Source organism: Macaca thibetana, chromosome 4, assembly GCF_024542745.1.
Source record: "Macaca thibetana thibetana isolate TM-01 chromosome 4, ASM2454274v1, whole genome shotgun sequence".
In the NCBI taxonomy this organism is placed as follows: Eukaryota; Metazoa; Chordata; class Mammalia; order Primates; family Cercopithecidae; genus Macaca; species Macaca thibetana.
The window spans coordinates 117,206,917-117,225,406 of record NC_065581.1 but is presented as its reverse complement, the minus strand read 5'-3'; the positions used below and the strand labels follow the sequence as shown (position 1 = coordinate 117,225,406).

Sequence of the window (18,490 nt, the reverse complement as noted above, 5' to 3'; positions counted from 1 at the left end):
ACATAGAGCCTACCAAGATTGACTTAGGGAGAAATGGAAAATTTCAACAGACCAATAACGAGGGAATTGAATCAGTAATAAAAGTAGTCTCCCAGTAAAGAAAAGCCCAGACCCGGACAGTTTCAGTGCTGAGTTTTACTAAACATACAAAGAAGAATATCAGTCCACCTAAAACTGTTTCAAAAACTTGAAGAGACGGGAATTCTTCCAAACTCATTATATGAAACCAGCATTATTCCCATACCAATAATAATTCCTGAAACTATTCTAGAAAATTGAAGAGAATTCACCCCAACTCATTCTGTGAGGCCAGCATCACCCTGATACCAAAACCCAGTAACACACAACAAGAAAATAAAACTATCAACAGTACCTCCTCTGATGAACATAGATGCAAAAGTTTTTAACAAAGTATTAGCAAACTGAATTAAACAGTACATTAAAAAGATCATGTACCACAATCAAGTGAGATTCATCCTAGGGAATTTCTTGTGCACTTTCACCAGTTCTATCCAACATAGTACTGGAAGTCTTATCCAGAGCAATTAAGCAAGACAAACACATCCAGATTGGAAAGGAGACAGTCAAATTATCCATCTCTGCAAACAGAATGACATTTTGTATGTATAGAAAATCCTAAAGACTCAACTGAAAAACTTAAAACTAATAAATGAATTTAGTAAAGTTGCAGGATAGAAAACGTACAATAGTCAGTAACATTTCTATATGCTAATAGTGAACTAACTGAAAAGTCAAGAAAACAATCTCATTTACAATAGCTACTGAAAAAAAAAGATAGCTAGGCTTGAATTTAACAAAGGAGGTAAAAGATCTCTGCCCTGAAAACTATAAAACATTGAGGAAAGAAATTGAAGAGCACAAATGGAAGTACACCTCTTTTTCATGGATTGGAAGAATTAATATTGTTAAAATGTCCATACTACCTAAAGTGAGCTACAGATTCCATGTATTTCCTTTCAAAAACCAATGACATTGTTGGCAAAAATAGAAAATTTTCTAAATTATATATGAAACCGCAAATAAATTTAAATAGTGAAAGTAGTATTTATCCAAACAAGTAAACACAAAACCCAGTGCTGAAGACATCACATTACCAGACTTCAAAATATACTACAAAACTGTAGTAATCAAAACAGCATGATATTGGCATGAAAAGAGATGCATAGACCAATGGAGTAGAATAGAGAGCTCAGAAATAAATCTGTGTATCTATAGCCAGCTGATTTCCAACAAAGATACGAAGAACAAAATTTGGAAGGGCATTCCTTTCAATAAATGTTGCTGGGAAAATAGGATATCCACATGCATAAGACTAAAACCACACCCCTATCTTTCACTATATACAAAAATCTGCTAAAAAATGTGTTAACAACTTAAATGTAAGACCTGAAAGTATGAAACTACTGGAAGAATACATGGGAAATGCTTCATGATATGGGACTGGGCAAACATTTTCTTGGGTAGAACCTCAAAAGTGTAGGCAACAAAAGCCAAAATAGAAAAATGGAATTACATCCAATTAAAAAGATTCTTCAGAGCAAAGGAAACAGTCAACCAAGTGAGGAGACCGTCTACAGAATGGGAGAAAATATTTGTAAACTGTACATCTAACTAAAGATTAATATACAGAATATATAAAGAACTCAGTTCAATAGCCAAAAGCAAAAAAAAGATCTGATTAAAAAATGGGCAGAAAACCTTTAATAGACATTCCCCAAAAGAAGAAATACGAACAACCAACCAGGCATATGAAAAAATGTTTGACGTCACTGAACATCAGGGAAATACAAATAATACCACAATTCTCACTCTGGTTAGAATGGCAGTTATCAAAGAAGACAAAAGATGAAAGTGTTAGTATGTGAAGAAAAGGTAACCCATACATATAGTTGATGGAATGTAAATTAGTGCAGCCATTATGGAAAATCATAGGCGGTTCCCCAAAAAATTAAAAATAGAATTACCATATGATCCAGCAATCTCATTACTTGATACATATCTGAAGGAAATGAAATCAGTATGTTGAAGCAATATCTGCACTCCCGTGTTCCCTTTGTGATCTTGGCACTTGGTCTTACATCTGTTAAGAAAAAGTCCACAGGCATATTTGTATGTAATTTCATCTAATGAGTGAAGATCTCTTTGAGTCTATAGACTTTTACAATTTGAAGTGCCTCATCAGTTAACCTTACCCTTTTTCATGTTACTTTTGGTATGTCAGTCAAAAAGTGTTACCCTTAAATCGTTGAGTTTTACTTCATCATTGTCTTCAGAAATAGTCATTCTACAACCCACCCCAGATTTGTCTATATAATCTTTATTCTCTCAAAACTAGAATATTTTCTCTCATTCTTAATCCCCAAATCTCTCACCTATGATAAATTGCCATTCACTTTCTTGTTTTTAAGATAACTTTTGGGTTTTTTTTTGTTTTTTTTTTGTTTTTTTTTGAGACGGAGTCTCGCTCTGTCGCCCAAGCTGGAGTGCAGTGACACGATCTCGGCTCACTGCAAGCTCCGTCTCCTGGGTTCATGCCATTCTCCTGCCTCAGCCTCCCAAGTAGCTAGGATTACAGGTGCCCCCCACCTCGCCCAGCTAATTTTTTGTATTTTTTGTAGAGACTGGGTTTCACCATGTTAGCCGGGATGGTCTTGATCTCCTGACCTCATGATCGATCTGCCTGCCTCATCCTCCCACAGTGCTGGGATTACAGGGTGTGAGCCACCACACTCGGTGCTAAGATAACATTTTGACTTACATTTGCTTAGCACAATTCTGATGTCTTCTCCCTACACTGTATAATAAACTAATGGATAATTCTACCTGTAGTAAGTAGTCAAATACAGGGAGCAATCAAGCCAGCTCACATGGTGAGATTACCACACTACTTTTTGTTCTTGTGACTTCAGACCTGCTACTGCTGTATTTTTAATCACTTTTCTGGGGAAAGGTGACTATTATAGCTTTGTGTTATAATCCCATATTGCCAGAAAATTACATCTACTAGATTGATAACTCTGCCTTTTGACATTAGAACACCTCTTTTAGTAGCTGTGTGAGTATATGCCCAAGATTGAGCTTATCCATGACTCAATTTGAAGTTCTAAAATCCTTACCCCTTTATTTTTAAGCTCTTCCCTATATTTGTTTTTTAATTCATCACTGTTGAATTTAAATTGATATTACATATATAACGAAGCCTACTGTTATATGCCTACTGTGAGCACCTACAGAATGGTTTCCTGCCAGCTCCGAACCCTTTAGAGTCAAAACTCCCAACACTGGTATTTTATCTTGAAACACACTAAAATAAACAAGTAGAAAAGAGGACTAGGAGATTCTGAACAGACACACTCATACAAAAAGAAAGCCAGCGTAATACCCCCTGAGGCTAAGATAGTTTGGTTTGATAGTTTGGGGCCACAGAATGAATGATGAGAATGATAACAGAAGGAAGGCCAGGAGATATATTGTAGGAAGGATTAATTTGTGAGAATACCTTATTAGCATCATTTCAAACACAAACCAGGATTTAGGGACATTAAAAGAAAGAAAAACAAGGCCAGGCATGGTGCCTCATGCCTGTAATCCCTGCACTTTGGGAGGCCTAGATGGGTGGATCACGAGGTCAGGAGTTCGTGACCAGCCTGGCCAGTATGGTGAAACCCCATCTCTACTAAAAATGTAGAAATTAGCCAGGCATGGTGGCATGTACCTGTAATCCCAGCTACACAGGAGGCTGAGGCAGGAGAATTGCTTGAACCCTGGAGGCAGAGGTTGCAGTGAGCCAAGATGGCACCATTGCACTCCAGCCTCGGTGACAGAGTGAGTCTCAAAAACAAAAAAAAAGACAAATTGGTGGATTCACAAGGGAAAATGCATATTGGCGTATAACATGTATTTGGTGAGATACAGGTATCAATTATGTATATTGATTTTTATAGTCAGGTTTTTTATATAGTAAATAAAAATATAGGAGTGAGTATGCTTTCTTTTTTGATGTCATAGATAATACAGTAGTGAGACTCTTTTGTTGAATTATTTCATTATAATGAATTTCCCATGGTGAAATTTTGAAGGAAAGAGGTTTTCTATGGCTTTTGACAAATTGCTATATTGCTTTTCAGTAGTATCTGTGTATACTTTAAAGAAGTGAGTATAAAATATACCAATTTCATAAATAACCTGATCAGTATAGGATGGTTTTTGTTTTATTTTGTCAATTTAATACTGGTATAGTTTGACTGTGTCCTTACCCGCATCTCATCTTGAGTTGTAGTTCCCTTAATCCCCATGTGTAGTGGGAGGGATCTGGTGGGAGGTAATTGAATCATGAGGGTGGTTTCCCCCTGCTATTCTTTGATAGTGAATAAGTTCTCACGAGATCTGATAGTTTTATAAGAGGCTTCCCTCTTTGCTCGGCTCTCTGCCATGTGAAGAAGGACATATTTGCTGCTCCTTCCACCATGATGGTAAGTTCCCTGAGGCCTCCCCAGCCATGCTGAACTGCGAATCAATTAAACCTCTTTTCTTTGTAAATTACTTAGTCTCAGATATGTCTTTATTAGCAGCATAAGAACTAACTAATACAGTAAATTGGCACCAGAAGTGGGGCGCTGCTGAAAAGATATCCAAAAATGTGGAAGTGACTATGGAACTGGGTAACACACAGAAGTTGGAACAGTTTGGAGGGCTCAGAAGAAGACAGAATTGTGGGAGAGTTTGCAACTTCCTAGATACTTGAAGGACTCAGAAGACTGAAATATATGGGAAAGTTTCGAACTTCCTGGAGACTTGCTGAATGGGTTTGACCAAAATACTGATAATGATACAGACAATGAAGTCCAGACTGAGGTGGTCTCAGATGGAGCTGAGGCACTTGTTGGAAACTGGATCTATGGTGAGTCTTACTGTGCTTTAGCAAAGAGACTGGTGGCTTTTTGCCCCTATCCTAGAAATCTTTGGAACTTTGAACTTGAGAGAAATTATTTGGGGTATCTGGTGGAAGAAATTTCTAAGTGACAAAGTGTTCAAGAGGAAGCAGAGCATAAAAGTTCGGAAACTTTGCAGCCTGATGATGCACTAGAAAAGAAAAGCATATTTTCTGGGAAGAAATTCAAGCCTGTTGCAGAAATTTGCATAAGTAACGAGGAGCTGAATGTTAATCAACAAGACAATGGGGTAAATGCCTCCGGGGCATGGCAGAAACCTTCACAGCAGTCCCTTCCATCACAGTCCCAGAGGCCTAGGAGAAAAAAATGTTTTTGAGGGCCAGGTCCAGAGTCTTGCTGCTTTGTGCAGTCTCTGGACTTGGTGCCCTGTGTCCCAGCCATGGCTAAAAGGGGCCAACGTAGAGCTCAGGCCATTGCTTCAGAGGGTGCAAGCCCCAAGCCTTGGCAGCTTACGTGTGGTGTTGGGTCTGCATATACTCAAAAGTCAAGAATTGAGGTTTGGGAAGCTTCACCTAGATTTCAGAGGGTGTTTGGAAATGCCTGGATGTCCATGCAAAAGTTTGCTGCAGGGGTGGAAGCCTTGTGGAGAATCTCTACTAGGGCAGTGTGGAGGGAAATATGGAATCAGAGCCCCCACACAGAGTCCCCACTGGAACACTACCTAGTAGAGCTGTGAGAAGAGGGCCACCATCCTCCAGACCCCAGAATGGTAGATCCACTGACAGCTTGCACCATGTGCCTGGACAAGCTGCAGACACTCAATGCCAACCCATGAAAGCAACCAGGAGGGGTCTGTACCCTGCAGAGCCACAGGGGCAGAGCTGTCAAGACCATTGGAACCCACCTCTTGCATCAGCGTGACCTGGATGTGAGACATGAAGTCAAAGGAGATCATTTTGGAAATTTAAGGTTTAATGATGGCCTTTTTGGATTTTGGATTTGCATGGGGCCTGTAACCCCTTAATTTTAGCCAATTTCTCCCATTTGGAATGAGTGTTATTTACCCAATGCCTGTATCCCCATTGTATGTAGCTAGAGTTACATGGTTTCATATTGAATCCAGAGTTTGAGGGGGTATGAGGCTTGGGTTGAGATCCTCTGTAACATCCTCACGTTCCGCTGACAAACCCACAGTGATAGAATAAGTCGAGTAGTAGTATTAGAAGTCTCAACTTGTGTGCTAGGCTAGTGTTGCTCAAATTATGGCTGTAAAGAGTTTCTGTGTGCTAAATTATCTGAGGTAAGATAAGTACAGAAATCAAGACTGAATATAGAAACTTGAATTGCACTTGACATTGTTGCAGCATTTAGATGCACATTCACAGTTGGTGTTTGTTTTACAAAAGCATAGCTTTTCAACAAATTTAAAAAAAAAAAATTTAAATACTTCTTGACCACAGTTTGGAAAGCAGTGTTTGAGACAACATGTATTTAGGCAAGTGTTTCAAATTCATCTTCTGATATTTTCAATTTTATTTCTTTTTTCCTTCCAGCCCTTCTATTAAAGAGATTTTTGAAAATTTTATTTTGGATTATTTCACTTTGACTTGATAGATTTAAAAACTTAGTAGAAAAAAATTATTAATTTTTTTTAGTGTCCTTCACAAGTTTGGTTTTTAGTCTTAACAGTTTATGCATATGAGCCTATTTTAATTGACATATAATCTGCAAAATAAATCTGAACTTTTAATTTTTATTTTGTGTGAAAAATAATACCAAATAGGAGAGTGTGAATTTCTATTAGACTTTTCAAATTAGGTATTAATAGTTTATATTTGAAATTTGAGTTAAGAATTTTAGGAATTTGATATAGGGTCGTATAAAGTCAATAATTATTTACTCATTCAGTAAATACATATGTCTCTGGACTTTCTGCTAAGCACTAGGAATAGAGTGGTAAAGTTTAGGTATTAGTTACCAGGTAGCTCTCAAGAGCTAAGGTACAATTCTGCTTACCAAATATATAGTTTTATTAAGTGTTCCCTCTAAAATGGAATTGTACATATCCATTTGAAAAAAATTGTTGAGGGTTTGGTTAAATCAGTAATGCAGACAATTAGTAATGTAGACAATGTCATATGAGATTGACTATTTAGAGCTTAAATCCCAATTTTTTAAATACATGGAGATATTGAATAATATAGGTACTAATTATGCAGAACAATTACTAAAATAGCACAGCAATTAAATTTCACCCTCCTGTAGGTGTGTTCCCCAAATCTGGCCATGTATGGGAAGCATCTGAAATGCTGGGCCCCATGCTCCAGCATTTCCAATCCATTAAGTCTGGTGAGGCAGTGATCAGCTCAGCTGTAGGGTTAGTGGTATTTTAAATATTTCTTTGACAAACACCTTGTCAAAGAACCTAGCTGCAGTTTTGGGGATGTAGAGCTAAAACATGCAGAGGGAAAGCAGATAAACAGTGACGGTGAAGTGTGGTAATGCTGAGTAGAGGTATGCAGAAGGTAGCTAGGAACATGGAGGGGGCCCCCAACTCTGTCAGGATGAGTGGGCTGGGAAAAGTTTCTGTGAGGAGATGATGATTGGAATGAGTTTTGAAGGAGGAACAGGAACTGACTAAACAGAAAATGAGGGAAAGTACATCTGTCAATGAACAACTCAACTGAATGCTATCACACAAAAGTAATTGTGGAGATGAAAAGGAGGAGACAGATTCTAGAGATCCTGATGGAGTAAACAGGATGTGTCTGCATGATTTGGAGTCCTTTCACCCATTATCATGTCCTGGCTTGCTCACTGTCCTGCAGCCCCACTGGCCTGTTAGTTCCTCAGGTACACCCAGCTCGTTTCTGACCTCTGGTCTTTGCGGTGGCAATTCCTGCTGACTAGAGTGGACCTCCTTCTTCCACAAACTCAGTTCTTTGAATGGCTGGCTCTTTTTGATGTAGGTCCCGGCCCAGTTGCCATCCCTTCTGGGGTCTGTTCTCATCGTGCTATCTCACTGTCACTCCTGTGGCCCTGCCCTCACAGTCAGCCCACCACTGAGCCTTGTGTTGGTCTTCATAGTATTATAATACCTATCACAGTGTGTTGTCTGCCTAGACTAGACGTAGGAGCACTGCTTTATTCCCTGGAACACAGGTGCTCAAAAATACTTCAGTGAATGAATATGTAGTATTATGGAACTGAGTTTAACAAGTTAGTTATACAAATGGCTTTTTGGATAGAAGTGGCACTTTTAAGTGAAGAAGGCGTCATATGGAAACATAGCTTCAGCAGAACCTATTGTTAAGGCAGGCCTGGGAAGATAATCATTGGCAGAAAGCATGTATACTCCATCAAGTGTCTAGGTTCTTAAAAAATCTAATCAAACTGTTAGGCTTCCAAACTGATGTCTTTCTAACCTGGCTGTCTTCCAAAGTGAGAAGAGTCTTGGTTAACACCCAATATCATTAGAAGGGATTCTACCAAATTCTACTTAAAGTAATAGAATAAAAACTATTATCTCTAGACCTTCTTATCATAAGGCTTACCTTTTTATTTTAAAAGAAAATAAAATATTCTTCACCTTTGTAATTCATGTTACCTAGAAATAGTTAAATCCCTAGAACTTTTAATAAAATTCCAAATGCTTACAAAAACTTTGAATTTTCATAACTTTTGCTATGTAGTGCTAAAATATTGAACTTTATTTTATCACTGTATTTATGACTAATTTTTTTAAGATGGTTATTAATATTTACTCTTCAAGTGTGAGGCATTACGATGAAAAAACATATAACCTATGAAGGTTCACGGTTTGGATGGTTCTTGCCTGGCAATCAGACAATTTTAAAGAGACAGCACATAAAATAGCACAAGTAAAATAGATTTGGCAAATGTTTATTATTATGAAAAAGAAAATTACCTTGGTGACAGGTCACTTGGCATTTCTTTCACACTGTTTCTCTTTTTGTAAATATAAGTTTAGAAAATAAGTACAGGCAGCTTACAAAGCCACGGAAGAAAGACTTACTTGCCTTCTGAGGATAAATCTACCTAGCTACCATAGTGTGAAGATTGTATAAACTGGTCACCTACCCAGGTTGATCTCCCTGGGTGCTTTGTGGACATTTTATTATGTAATGTACGCTATAATCTCTCTTCATTGTTCTGACATTAATAACACAGTTTAAAAAATAGGTTATATTTGAAAGTACACATACCAGCCATTCTTGAAATATTACATTTAGAATACCTGGCTCAAGTCTTGCACTCTAAAAATTTAACGCGTATAAGTTCCCCATCGATCCCTTCATCCCTGTCCTTGGATTATTTTAATTCAGTTGTATGTTGCATCTCAAGTGTACAAGAGAGGAGATGTATTCTGTTTATTTGTTACATGTGATAAAAAGTGAAAGAAAATTAAATATACTTTCCTGAGCGTGGTCATAATAATCACAGTATGCTGAGAGGTTGAAACACTGAATGTATGAATATGGTTGTATTTAGGATAGCATTTTAAGCTCCCTAACTGCAATTTAGCTAGAGAAACATTACCCAAATCAATTAGTGCTAAAAAATAAACGATAGTAAGGTAGCAAATGAGTGGTGCAACACACATTTCTACTCCTTCATTCCTTTGAAACAATATTTAATTACTACCCACTATATGGCAGGTACTGTTCCAGGCAGTGTTGTGGATACAGCAATGAACAAAACACACAAAACCACTGCCCTCGTGAAGCATACGTTTTAATGAGAAAAACAGCAAAATAAATAAATTTGTGTAGTGATAATTGCTATGGAAAAAATAAAGCAAGGAAGGATATGTAAGAGTGTAGTTTTATAAAAGTATTATGTACACAAGCACATATATTGCATTGATATTTATATTTACTTATAATTTACATACCCATATGATTACCAGTCTAATTAAATTTTAGTGAAGCTGATTTACTCTTGTTTTAGATAAAAATGAATATAATTTAGTAGTTTTAATGGGTGTTTTTCCAACACACCATGAAGGGAAATTTTCACAATGGATGATAGTGACAATTTGATGATATAAACTAAGGATGTGCTGAGCCAGGCACTGCCCAATTTAAGAATTATCTGAGATTAGATACTTATCACTACATATCCATTTTATACATGTAGAAGCTAGGAACAGATAGCGTGAGCAACGTGCCTAAGATCATACAGAAATTGAGCCAGAGCTAAGATTTAAATGCAGGTGATTTAGTTCCAGAACTAGCACTTTTAACCATTAGATATTATTACATACGGCTTATAGAAGATGTGAAGACTAAAAATTCTATAGATGGAAAAGAAGGAAGTAACATAATGAATAATGGGTGAGGAGGAAGATAGATACACTGGCCTTAGATTAAGCATTTAAAAACTAAGAAATCATAAATGGAGATACGTAAGAAAATAATATACAGAAAATTTAATTCATCTGTATAATGTACCATAAATAACTTCACCAATAAATGGAAAGACAAGTCAAATGCGTGGAAATACACTCAGACCATAATATATGAAAAAAAAGCATATACTAATAGTTTTTAAAAAAGAGTCTAGAGAAATAATTTAGGTTTAATAATGACTAATAAGGAGAATGGGAAAATTAGTTATAACAGTTATTGGGCTAATTACAGTTATCAGGCTGGCAACTGATGAATGTGTGTATGGGAGCTATGGTTTGAGAATGCATCAGCCAAGGTTCTGGAAGAAATTAAGGCATACAGGAAATGATTTGAGTGACTTCACAGTTCTCTCAAAAGTGATTTGTATTGAGTACAATTCTTGATGCGTTCTTGAGAATTTAATCTATTACATACAATGGATGCCTCAAGGTATTAAGATTCTCTGTTGGAACTTCTATTGAGAAGGCCTGGTTAGGATTGAAAGTCAAAGCAGTACATTTAAGAGACTTTAATCAGCAGAAACCCAGAGAGAATTTTATGAAAATTTTACTTAGGAGATAAAACAAAGTTTTAGGGAGGTATAAAAGTTAAATGTAGTCAATGTTTATTTTTATTGTAGGTTAATTTTTAGTAATTCACTTGAGTCTTACCTAATCCCATTAAAAATTCCACGAGATAATTCAATTATAGGATGTGTAAAAATGTTAGAATTTAAGATTTTCTTATTTCACTAAATTGAAAAATTACGATGTAGCAAGAAAATTACCTTTACTATGCCATTAATAATCTTAATATGTATTTTATTTCCAGGGAGCCTTTTATTATTTTATCAGGAGGTTTGTCATATGATACTGTAGGAAGAAGACCTTGCTTAACAGTGATGCATGGGAAGAGCACTGCTGTGCTAGAAATGGACTATTCAATTGTGGATTTTCTAACGTTATGTGAAACACCATACCCAAATGGTAAGCTTTGCAACTTTAGAGCTCATTCTCTATAGAGAGCTGATATTTAAAAAAAAAAAAAAAAAAACCTATGTTGTTTAGATAAAACTACTCATCCTATTGTGCTAATTCTTCTGGAGAAGAGCTACTGCATTCATAATGTACAAATTTTATTTCAGAAGTTTGTTTAATAAACTTAATCTGTTTTGGAGAATAAAAAAACGCTATTCATATTAAAAAACATTTTAAAATTCTGTTAAGATAGTAATGCATTAGTAAGGATTCTCCATAGAAGCAGACACTGATAGGCGAGAGACTGATTGATTGATTGATTGATCGATTGATTGATTTATTGATTTTAAGAAATTGGCTCACACTATTGTGGGGACTGGCTAGTCTGAAACCTGTAGAGCAGGCTAGCAGGCTGGAAATTCAGGAAAGTTTTCATGTTGCAGTCTTGAGTCTGAAATCTATAGATTGAAATTTCAGACATGGTTTCTATGTTGCAATCTTGAGGCACAACTGCCTTTTTTTCAGGAAACCTCAATTTGTGCTTTTAAGACCTTAATCTGACTGGATGAGGCCTGTTCGTTCAGAGGATAATTTGCTTGACTCAGAATCTACTGATTTAAATGCTAATCACAGCTAAATATATAAATATATATATATATTTTTTTCACAGCAATATCTAGACTGGTATTTGACTAAACAGCTGGGGGCACCATATTATAGACAAGTTGACACATAAAATTAACCATCACAGCTAGCGCATATAATTCAAGAAGAATTTAAATCTGGACCTTTTTTTTACTTCAGTTGAAAGTCATTGAGGTGTAAAGATGTAATGTATTTTACAGTTCACAGGCACATATGAAACGTCTAAGAAAGATATTATAGCATTATAGTAGAACTCTTTTGGGTTCCTATGAGATTAAATAATGATATTTGTTCTTATGTGTATTCAGATTTACATTTTAGTTTTGTTGTCCATGTCCAGCTTTGAAATTTGCAATGCCATAGAAATTTCTATCTTACTCATTTTTACAAAAGTAAAATAATTTTGAAAGGGTCATTAAATAGATTATCTCATAAAACTTACTAGTCTTAAATAACATACATGAAGTATTATAGGATCAGAATGTTAAATACTCAAGAGAATGAAACTAAATAAAATCAAGCAAGAAATATTTATCTAATTTGCTGTCCACTGGCATTTTTAAAACTATAATTCATGCATTGTTGTCCAATTCCAGATTTTCAAGAACCATATGCTGTGGTTGTTCTTCTAGAAAAGGATTTAGTACTTATAGACCTTGCACAAAATGGGTAAGAAATAAAATTTGGTGAGCGATTCTATCAGTATGTGGTTGAAAAAAGACGCTTTTTATCATAGCATTAGCTATTTCATTTCTTTGAAAACTCTACATTTATATCCATAACCTTGACCTCTTGAGAGCTCCAAACTCATATGTGTACTTACTCAAATTTCTCTATTTTGTTGAATCTCATAAAATTTTCATTTTTAGGTAAAAATTTGTTGTATTTCTGAAATTTCATGTGATTCAACCTGACACTTAAGATATCCTAGGGCCACACAAAATCAGCCTGTGAAAATTAATCCCATCGCTATTTACCTCCAAAATAAGCTATTTTAGTCTTTCTACCTCTCTCACTCTACTCACTCTCAATTGCAATGTTTTTGCATGCTTTTGCCAGATTGATTTTACACACAGCTCCAATCTTGTACTGTCCTCTTTAAACCGTGGTTCAGTATTGTTTTTTGATTTAAAAACACCTTGCTACTGCAAACGTTATGAATTCAGGGTTTCTTTCCAACCTGATCTCCCACTGTCTTCTCACAAGTGTCTTATTCCTTACGAAGACAGAACTATGTGTTCAACAGACATCACATTTCCATGTCTTCTGTGTAATTCCCAATACCTGAAACCCTCTAGTTGTTTCACTGCCATTAAAAATCTACATAACTTTCAGAGTCAACCTTCTTATCAGCCTTTTCCTATGCTCTGTTTACCAGATGTATTATATCTGGTCCGTAACTTCCCACCATAGGTTCTTTGTAACTTTTCATGGTATTTGCCATATTCTGCTTTTTGGATCGTAGATGATAATGTTTACTTACAAATTATTTGAATGGAAACACATTATATATATTTTTTTATCTGTGGAGAAATAATCATTAAGTATGGTTTTAATTGAGTTTACCCATTCAGTATTTCAGTGTTTCTCAATCATGGGTGATATTTGCATCCCCCGCCCCCGGCCCTGCCCTCCTCCCGCTCAGAGAATACATGGTGATATCTGTGGAAACCTTTTCAGTGTGTTCGAGGGTGTTGCTACTGGCATCTAGTGGGTAGAAGACAGAGATACTGCAAAATATCCACAGTGCAAAGGACAGTTCCCCACAGTAAAACATTATCTGGTCCAAAATGTGAATAGTACTGAGGTTGGACGACCCTGAAGTAGGTGAACAGTATCATTTACCTAATGTTTAGGCAGTTCTAAATTTACTTTAGTTTTGTACCTGCTACTTGTACTAATCAATTGTGAGGGGTCTTTTCAAAATAACAAGATAATTTGAAAATATTATTTCTATATAATAGTCCTAGAATAACTTATTCTTAATATGATTTTCTTTTATTTTTTTCCCTTAGGCAAGTTTTTCAAATAATTGAGACTTTTCACATGTGGTCTGTACTGAGATACATTTAAGTCAAAGAAAATACTATGCAAGTAACCTGTGACTAGGCATTTTATTTAGCAAAAGTATCAGTTAAATGTATGGTAATAATGGAATCACTGAGCTAAGGAAATAATCTGTGTTATAAAGAGAAGAAAGTTGCTTGCCATTTTGTCCTTTTATGAATGCATGTTGTTTGTGTTTGGTCCTGGAGGTGGGAGTGGTGATAGTTGGGTTCATTTTGCAGTCTATAAAGGACTTTTTGGAAATTTCTCTCTTCTGTTTTAAAAAATTGTCAGTAGTAGACTGATCTGATTTCTGCAAATTAACCACTTTGCCCTTTTTAAATTTTTTAGCCAGTTGCTGGTTTTCCAGACTATTCTCATTCTAAGGACTTTAAATGAGAAAAGAAACATCATTTTATATTTAGATAGGATTCTACTTTACCTTCATGATTTTCAAAAGCATATTTTGCTTCATTTAATAAAAAAACTTCATCTCTAGAAAACATTTAAGGTAGAATTTTAATATAGATTATTAACAAAACAAAATATTCTGAATTAAATATTGGACTAGGTATCATATTTATGGAGAGAAAAATAATTGAAAATTTGTTAGCTCTGCTGACATAAGGATGAGGTATGTGTTATTCCACCATTTGCTAGCAGGCATGCCTTTGACACATTATTCTCTGTAAGCCTTTGTTCTTCAGTAAAATGCCTACATCATAAGTCTGTTGCGAGAAGTAAATGAGATATAGATATTTAAAGCACTTAGTGTAGTGTATGGCATATGGTATGTAGTTGCAACTAGAGTCTTTGTTTACTATTCTAATTGAGCAACTTTCATTATAAAAGACTTCCATTTTTAAATATATTTACAAATTAAATCAATTTAATCTCTGATAGTATGTACATTTTTAAAAGTTTTTATTGTTGTATTAATCGTATGGTATAATTCATTAAATTAATAAATACTTTTCTTTTTCCTGTTGTTAAAGATATCCTATATTTGAAAATCCCTACCCTTTGAGTATACATGAGTCCCCTGTTACATGTTGCGAATATTTTGCTGATTGTCCTGTGGACCTTATTCCTGCACTTTATTCTGTTGGAGCTAGACAGAAACGTCAAGGTTACAGCAAAAAGGTATTGAACATGAGCTTCAGTATGTAGTGTTATATTTCGTATTTATTCTATATTTATCACCTTGTAGTATTTGATAACATTGATACCTTTTCTATAAAAAATATATTAAAAATTATTTTTGTGAGCAAAATATGTTTTTCACTGGATTATTTATACACACCTGCACACACACACACACGTATGAAGGTATATAGTATGCTTGCAAGTTGCTTTATACAGTGATCTTTTTTTATAGGAATGGCCCATCAATGGAGGTAATTGGGGCTTGGGTGCTCAAAGTTACCCAGAAATAATTATTACAGGGTAAGTAAAAGTCTGTCTTCACCAAGTAAATCTTTAATAGCTAAATATAATTAAGACTGCATGAAATTTAACTTATTGGGCAGGTAGAGTTTTCCTTTATGTTGTAATATAGTAAGAAATAAGTTATTCTTAAGAACCTGCCAGTTTACCCTGATTTTTTTTTTTTTTTTTACCTTTTTACTCATTTTGGTGACTTTTTAATAGCAGTATCCATTTAAAGAAGGAAAAACTAATTTTATTCATCACATTCTTAACATTGCTTTTCTTAGGCATGCTGATGGTTCAGTTAAATTCTGGGATGCTTCTGCAAGTAAGTATTTTTAATATTCATTATTTGTTACATGTTACACAATCACTGCTTTTATACATCCTGTTTTATAATAATTGCATAACCAATAATTTGAAATTTAGAGGTTATAAATTTAATGCTTGATTTATTAAATACATGAGTTTAAAATTTTTAATAAAGATATTCTTAGTAAATCAAGAATAATGTGCAACACAAGTATTCAATTTTTTTTTCTTTTTTCAAAATTTCTTCAAACTCTCTTCCTAAGTCAGAGTTAGGGGAAGTGGGAATGTGTTCCAAATCAACAGAAATTTCTGGAACACTTTTAATGCCTGACTCTATACTTGTATCACCAGGGTTCATGTTGTGTTTGTGAAATAAATCTGGTGGTTACATAGTAGCAAAAAAGGAAATAATGCCTTTAATGATTAATGTTTGCAAAACACACATGGCAAGCCTTCAGGTGGAATCCAGTTAACTCAGGATATGTTGTGTTTCCTCATGTAGGAATGTTTAATTATATTGGTACTGTATCTTTTTTAGAGAATATATATGGAAAATCATTTTAGGAAGCAAACCATATTGTTTATTATTTTCAAGTATTTACACACTGTTTTTCCAAAATGTTTTTATTACTCATTTTTTTAAGGTTACCTAAAATCCATTGTGATAATAGATTTTTCTTCATGAATACAATGAGCATACCCTTGTTTGGTCAATGAGTACAAAGAATATATTATCTAAATGTAAAATAGACTAACGTAGATTGGGAAATGAAAATATGGTGTAGATAAATATAGACCATTTTACATACATAGTATGAGTGATTAAATGTTACCTTATGTTTGATCTTTTTGTGTTAAAATGTTTAACATATATTATCTTTTTTCCAGTAACCCTACAAGTATTATATAAACTAAAGACATCTAAAGTATTTGAAAAGTCAAGAAATAAAGATGACAGGCCAAACACAGACATTGTAGATGAAGATCCATATGCCATTCAGATCATCTCCTGGTGTCCAGAAAGTAGAATGCTGTGCATAGCTGGAGTTTCAGCTCATGTCATTATTTATAGATTCAGCAAGCAGGAAGTAATCACAGAAGTCATTCCGGTAATAATGTCTTAGTTATTTTCATGGTCAAGTGTCTGACATTTTTTAATTTGTAGATGATTTGGAAGACTTTTTTTTTTTTTTTTTTTTTTTTTTTTTGAGACAGAGTCTCGCTCTGTCGCCCAGACTGGAGTGCAGTGGCGCGATCTCAGCTCACTGCAACCTCCGCCTCCCGGGTTCATGCCATTCTCCTGCCTCAGCCTCCCGAGTAGCTGGGACTACAGGCGCCCACCACCTCACCTGGCTAGTTTTTTTGTATTTTTAGTAGAGACAGGGTTTCACCCTGTTAGCCAGGATGGTCTCGATCTCCTGACCTCGTGATCCACCCGTCTCGGCCTCCCAAAGTGCTGGGATTACAGGCTTGAGCCACCGCGCCCGGCCGATTTGGAAGACTTTTTGCAGTCAGTTTTGTAAAGAACTTTTGAAAACACCTTAGTATTTACATTATTATCTCTCTTTTGTAAAAAATAGCATTATTGCATATATTTTCACTGATTATTTAAATCCTTAAGTATAGTGTATGTTTCCTTTAAGGAAAGCTAATACGAATATGAGTATACTCTAATTTGATATTAACACAAGTACCATAAATTCTAAAATCATAATGCACGTTTGTGTGTGTACTCCGAGTCAAGAACATTTTCTTTCTTGCTAAATCCTTACTTTTTGAAATCTTGCTAAATTTTTGCCTTTAAAAATCTTCTTGCCACTGAAGTTTATGTGTGTGCATATAAATTGTAATAAAAAGAGCAATAATTATTAGGAGTAAGTAAACTACCTTACTTTTACAACAGATGCTCGAAGTTCGATTATTGTATGAGATAAATGATGTGGAAACTCCAGAGGGTGAGCAGCCCCCACCTTTGCCAACACCCGTGGGAGGGTCCAACCCTCAGCCCATTCCTCCTCAATCTCATCCGTCTACCAGTAGCAGTTCATCTGATGGGCTTCGTGATAATGTACCTTGTTTAAAGTGAGTTATAAAAAACTACAGAGGAGTTTTGGATATTATCTTTTAATTTATATAAATTGTAAGCATTAGTAGAGCTATGGTAACATTTTCTTTTGATGGAGCAAAATGGCATAAGAATAGTTCTTCCTGTGTTTTGCTATGGTTAGTCCAACTCATTTTTCTATGACATCAAGAGGAATATGATTGCATCCTTAAATTATTAACGTTTAATCTCCAAACAGTCTCGTAAAGCAGCAAGGATCTAACTTCTATTTATCACTCAGTCTTCTAAACCCATCAGTGTTTTTAGTCTTGATTTATATGTAGCTTGGATTTATGTTCTGACTGCTTTCTATGACTGAAAATTGTTTTTTTAAGTCTTTAAAGACTCAGTTGTTTTCTAATCATTGTCTTACCTTTTTCTGAATCTTCACTAGCACCACTGTATCTTTTTTAAAACCTTTTATTGTTGCATCCTAAATTTAAATACATCTTACTTTATACAGGGATAAATTGGATAAAGTTTTATTTTTTCTGTCCAATTTTTGTTACTGAGTGGTTAAAATGTTTAAATGATATAGGCAGAGAAATAAAACAATGAGTAAGGAATTAAAATCATTGAAAACTTACACGAAGACTATGTGATTAATAGTGTATTTACGAAGAATTCAATTAGGATAATGACGCAAAGGTGGTT

The 18,490-nt window shown here is 35.0% G+C and overlaps 1 protein-coding gene across 4 annotated transcripts in view; it reads left to right on the top strand.

Annotated features, from left to right (window-relative positions):
• The window catches only part of STXBP5 (syntaxin binding protein 5), a 191,881-nt gene that overhangs the window by 101,015 nt on the left and 72,376 nt on the right, over nucleotides 1-18,490 (top strand). For all 4 annotated transcript variants that reach the window (XR_007724950.1, XM_050787300.1, XM_050787299.1 and 1 more), the window contains exons 10-16: nucleotides 11,156-11,310; nucleotides 12,543-12,615; nucleotides 14,988-15,135; nucleotides 15,371-15,438; nucleotides 15,708-15,748; nucleotides 16,621-16,841; nucleotides 17,636-17,814. Coding sequence is in view for 3 of the 4 variants with exons in the window: in XM_050787300.1 (XP_050643257.1) it covers nucleotides 11,156-11,310; nucleotides 12,543-12,615; nucleotides 14,988-15,135; nucleotides 15,371-15,438; nucleotides 15,708-15,748; nucleotides 16,621-16,841; nucleotides 17,636-17,814 (885 nt within the window). In the remaining variant the exon portion in view is untranslated. The remainder of the gene's footprint in view (nucleotides 1-11,155; nucleotides 11,311-12,542; nucleotides 12,616-14,987; nucleotides 15,136-15,370; nucleotides 15,439-15,707; nucleotides 15,749-16,620; nucleotides 16,842-17,635; nucleotides 17,815-18,490) is intronic.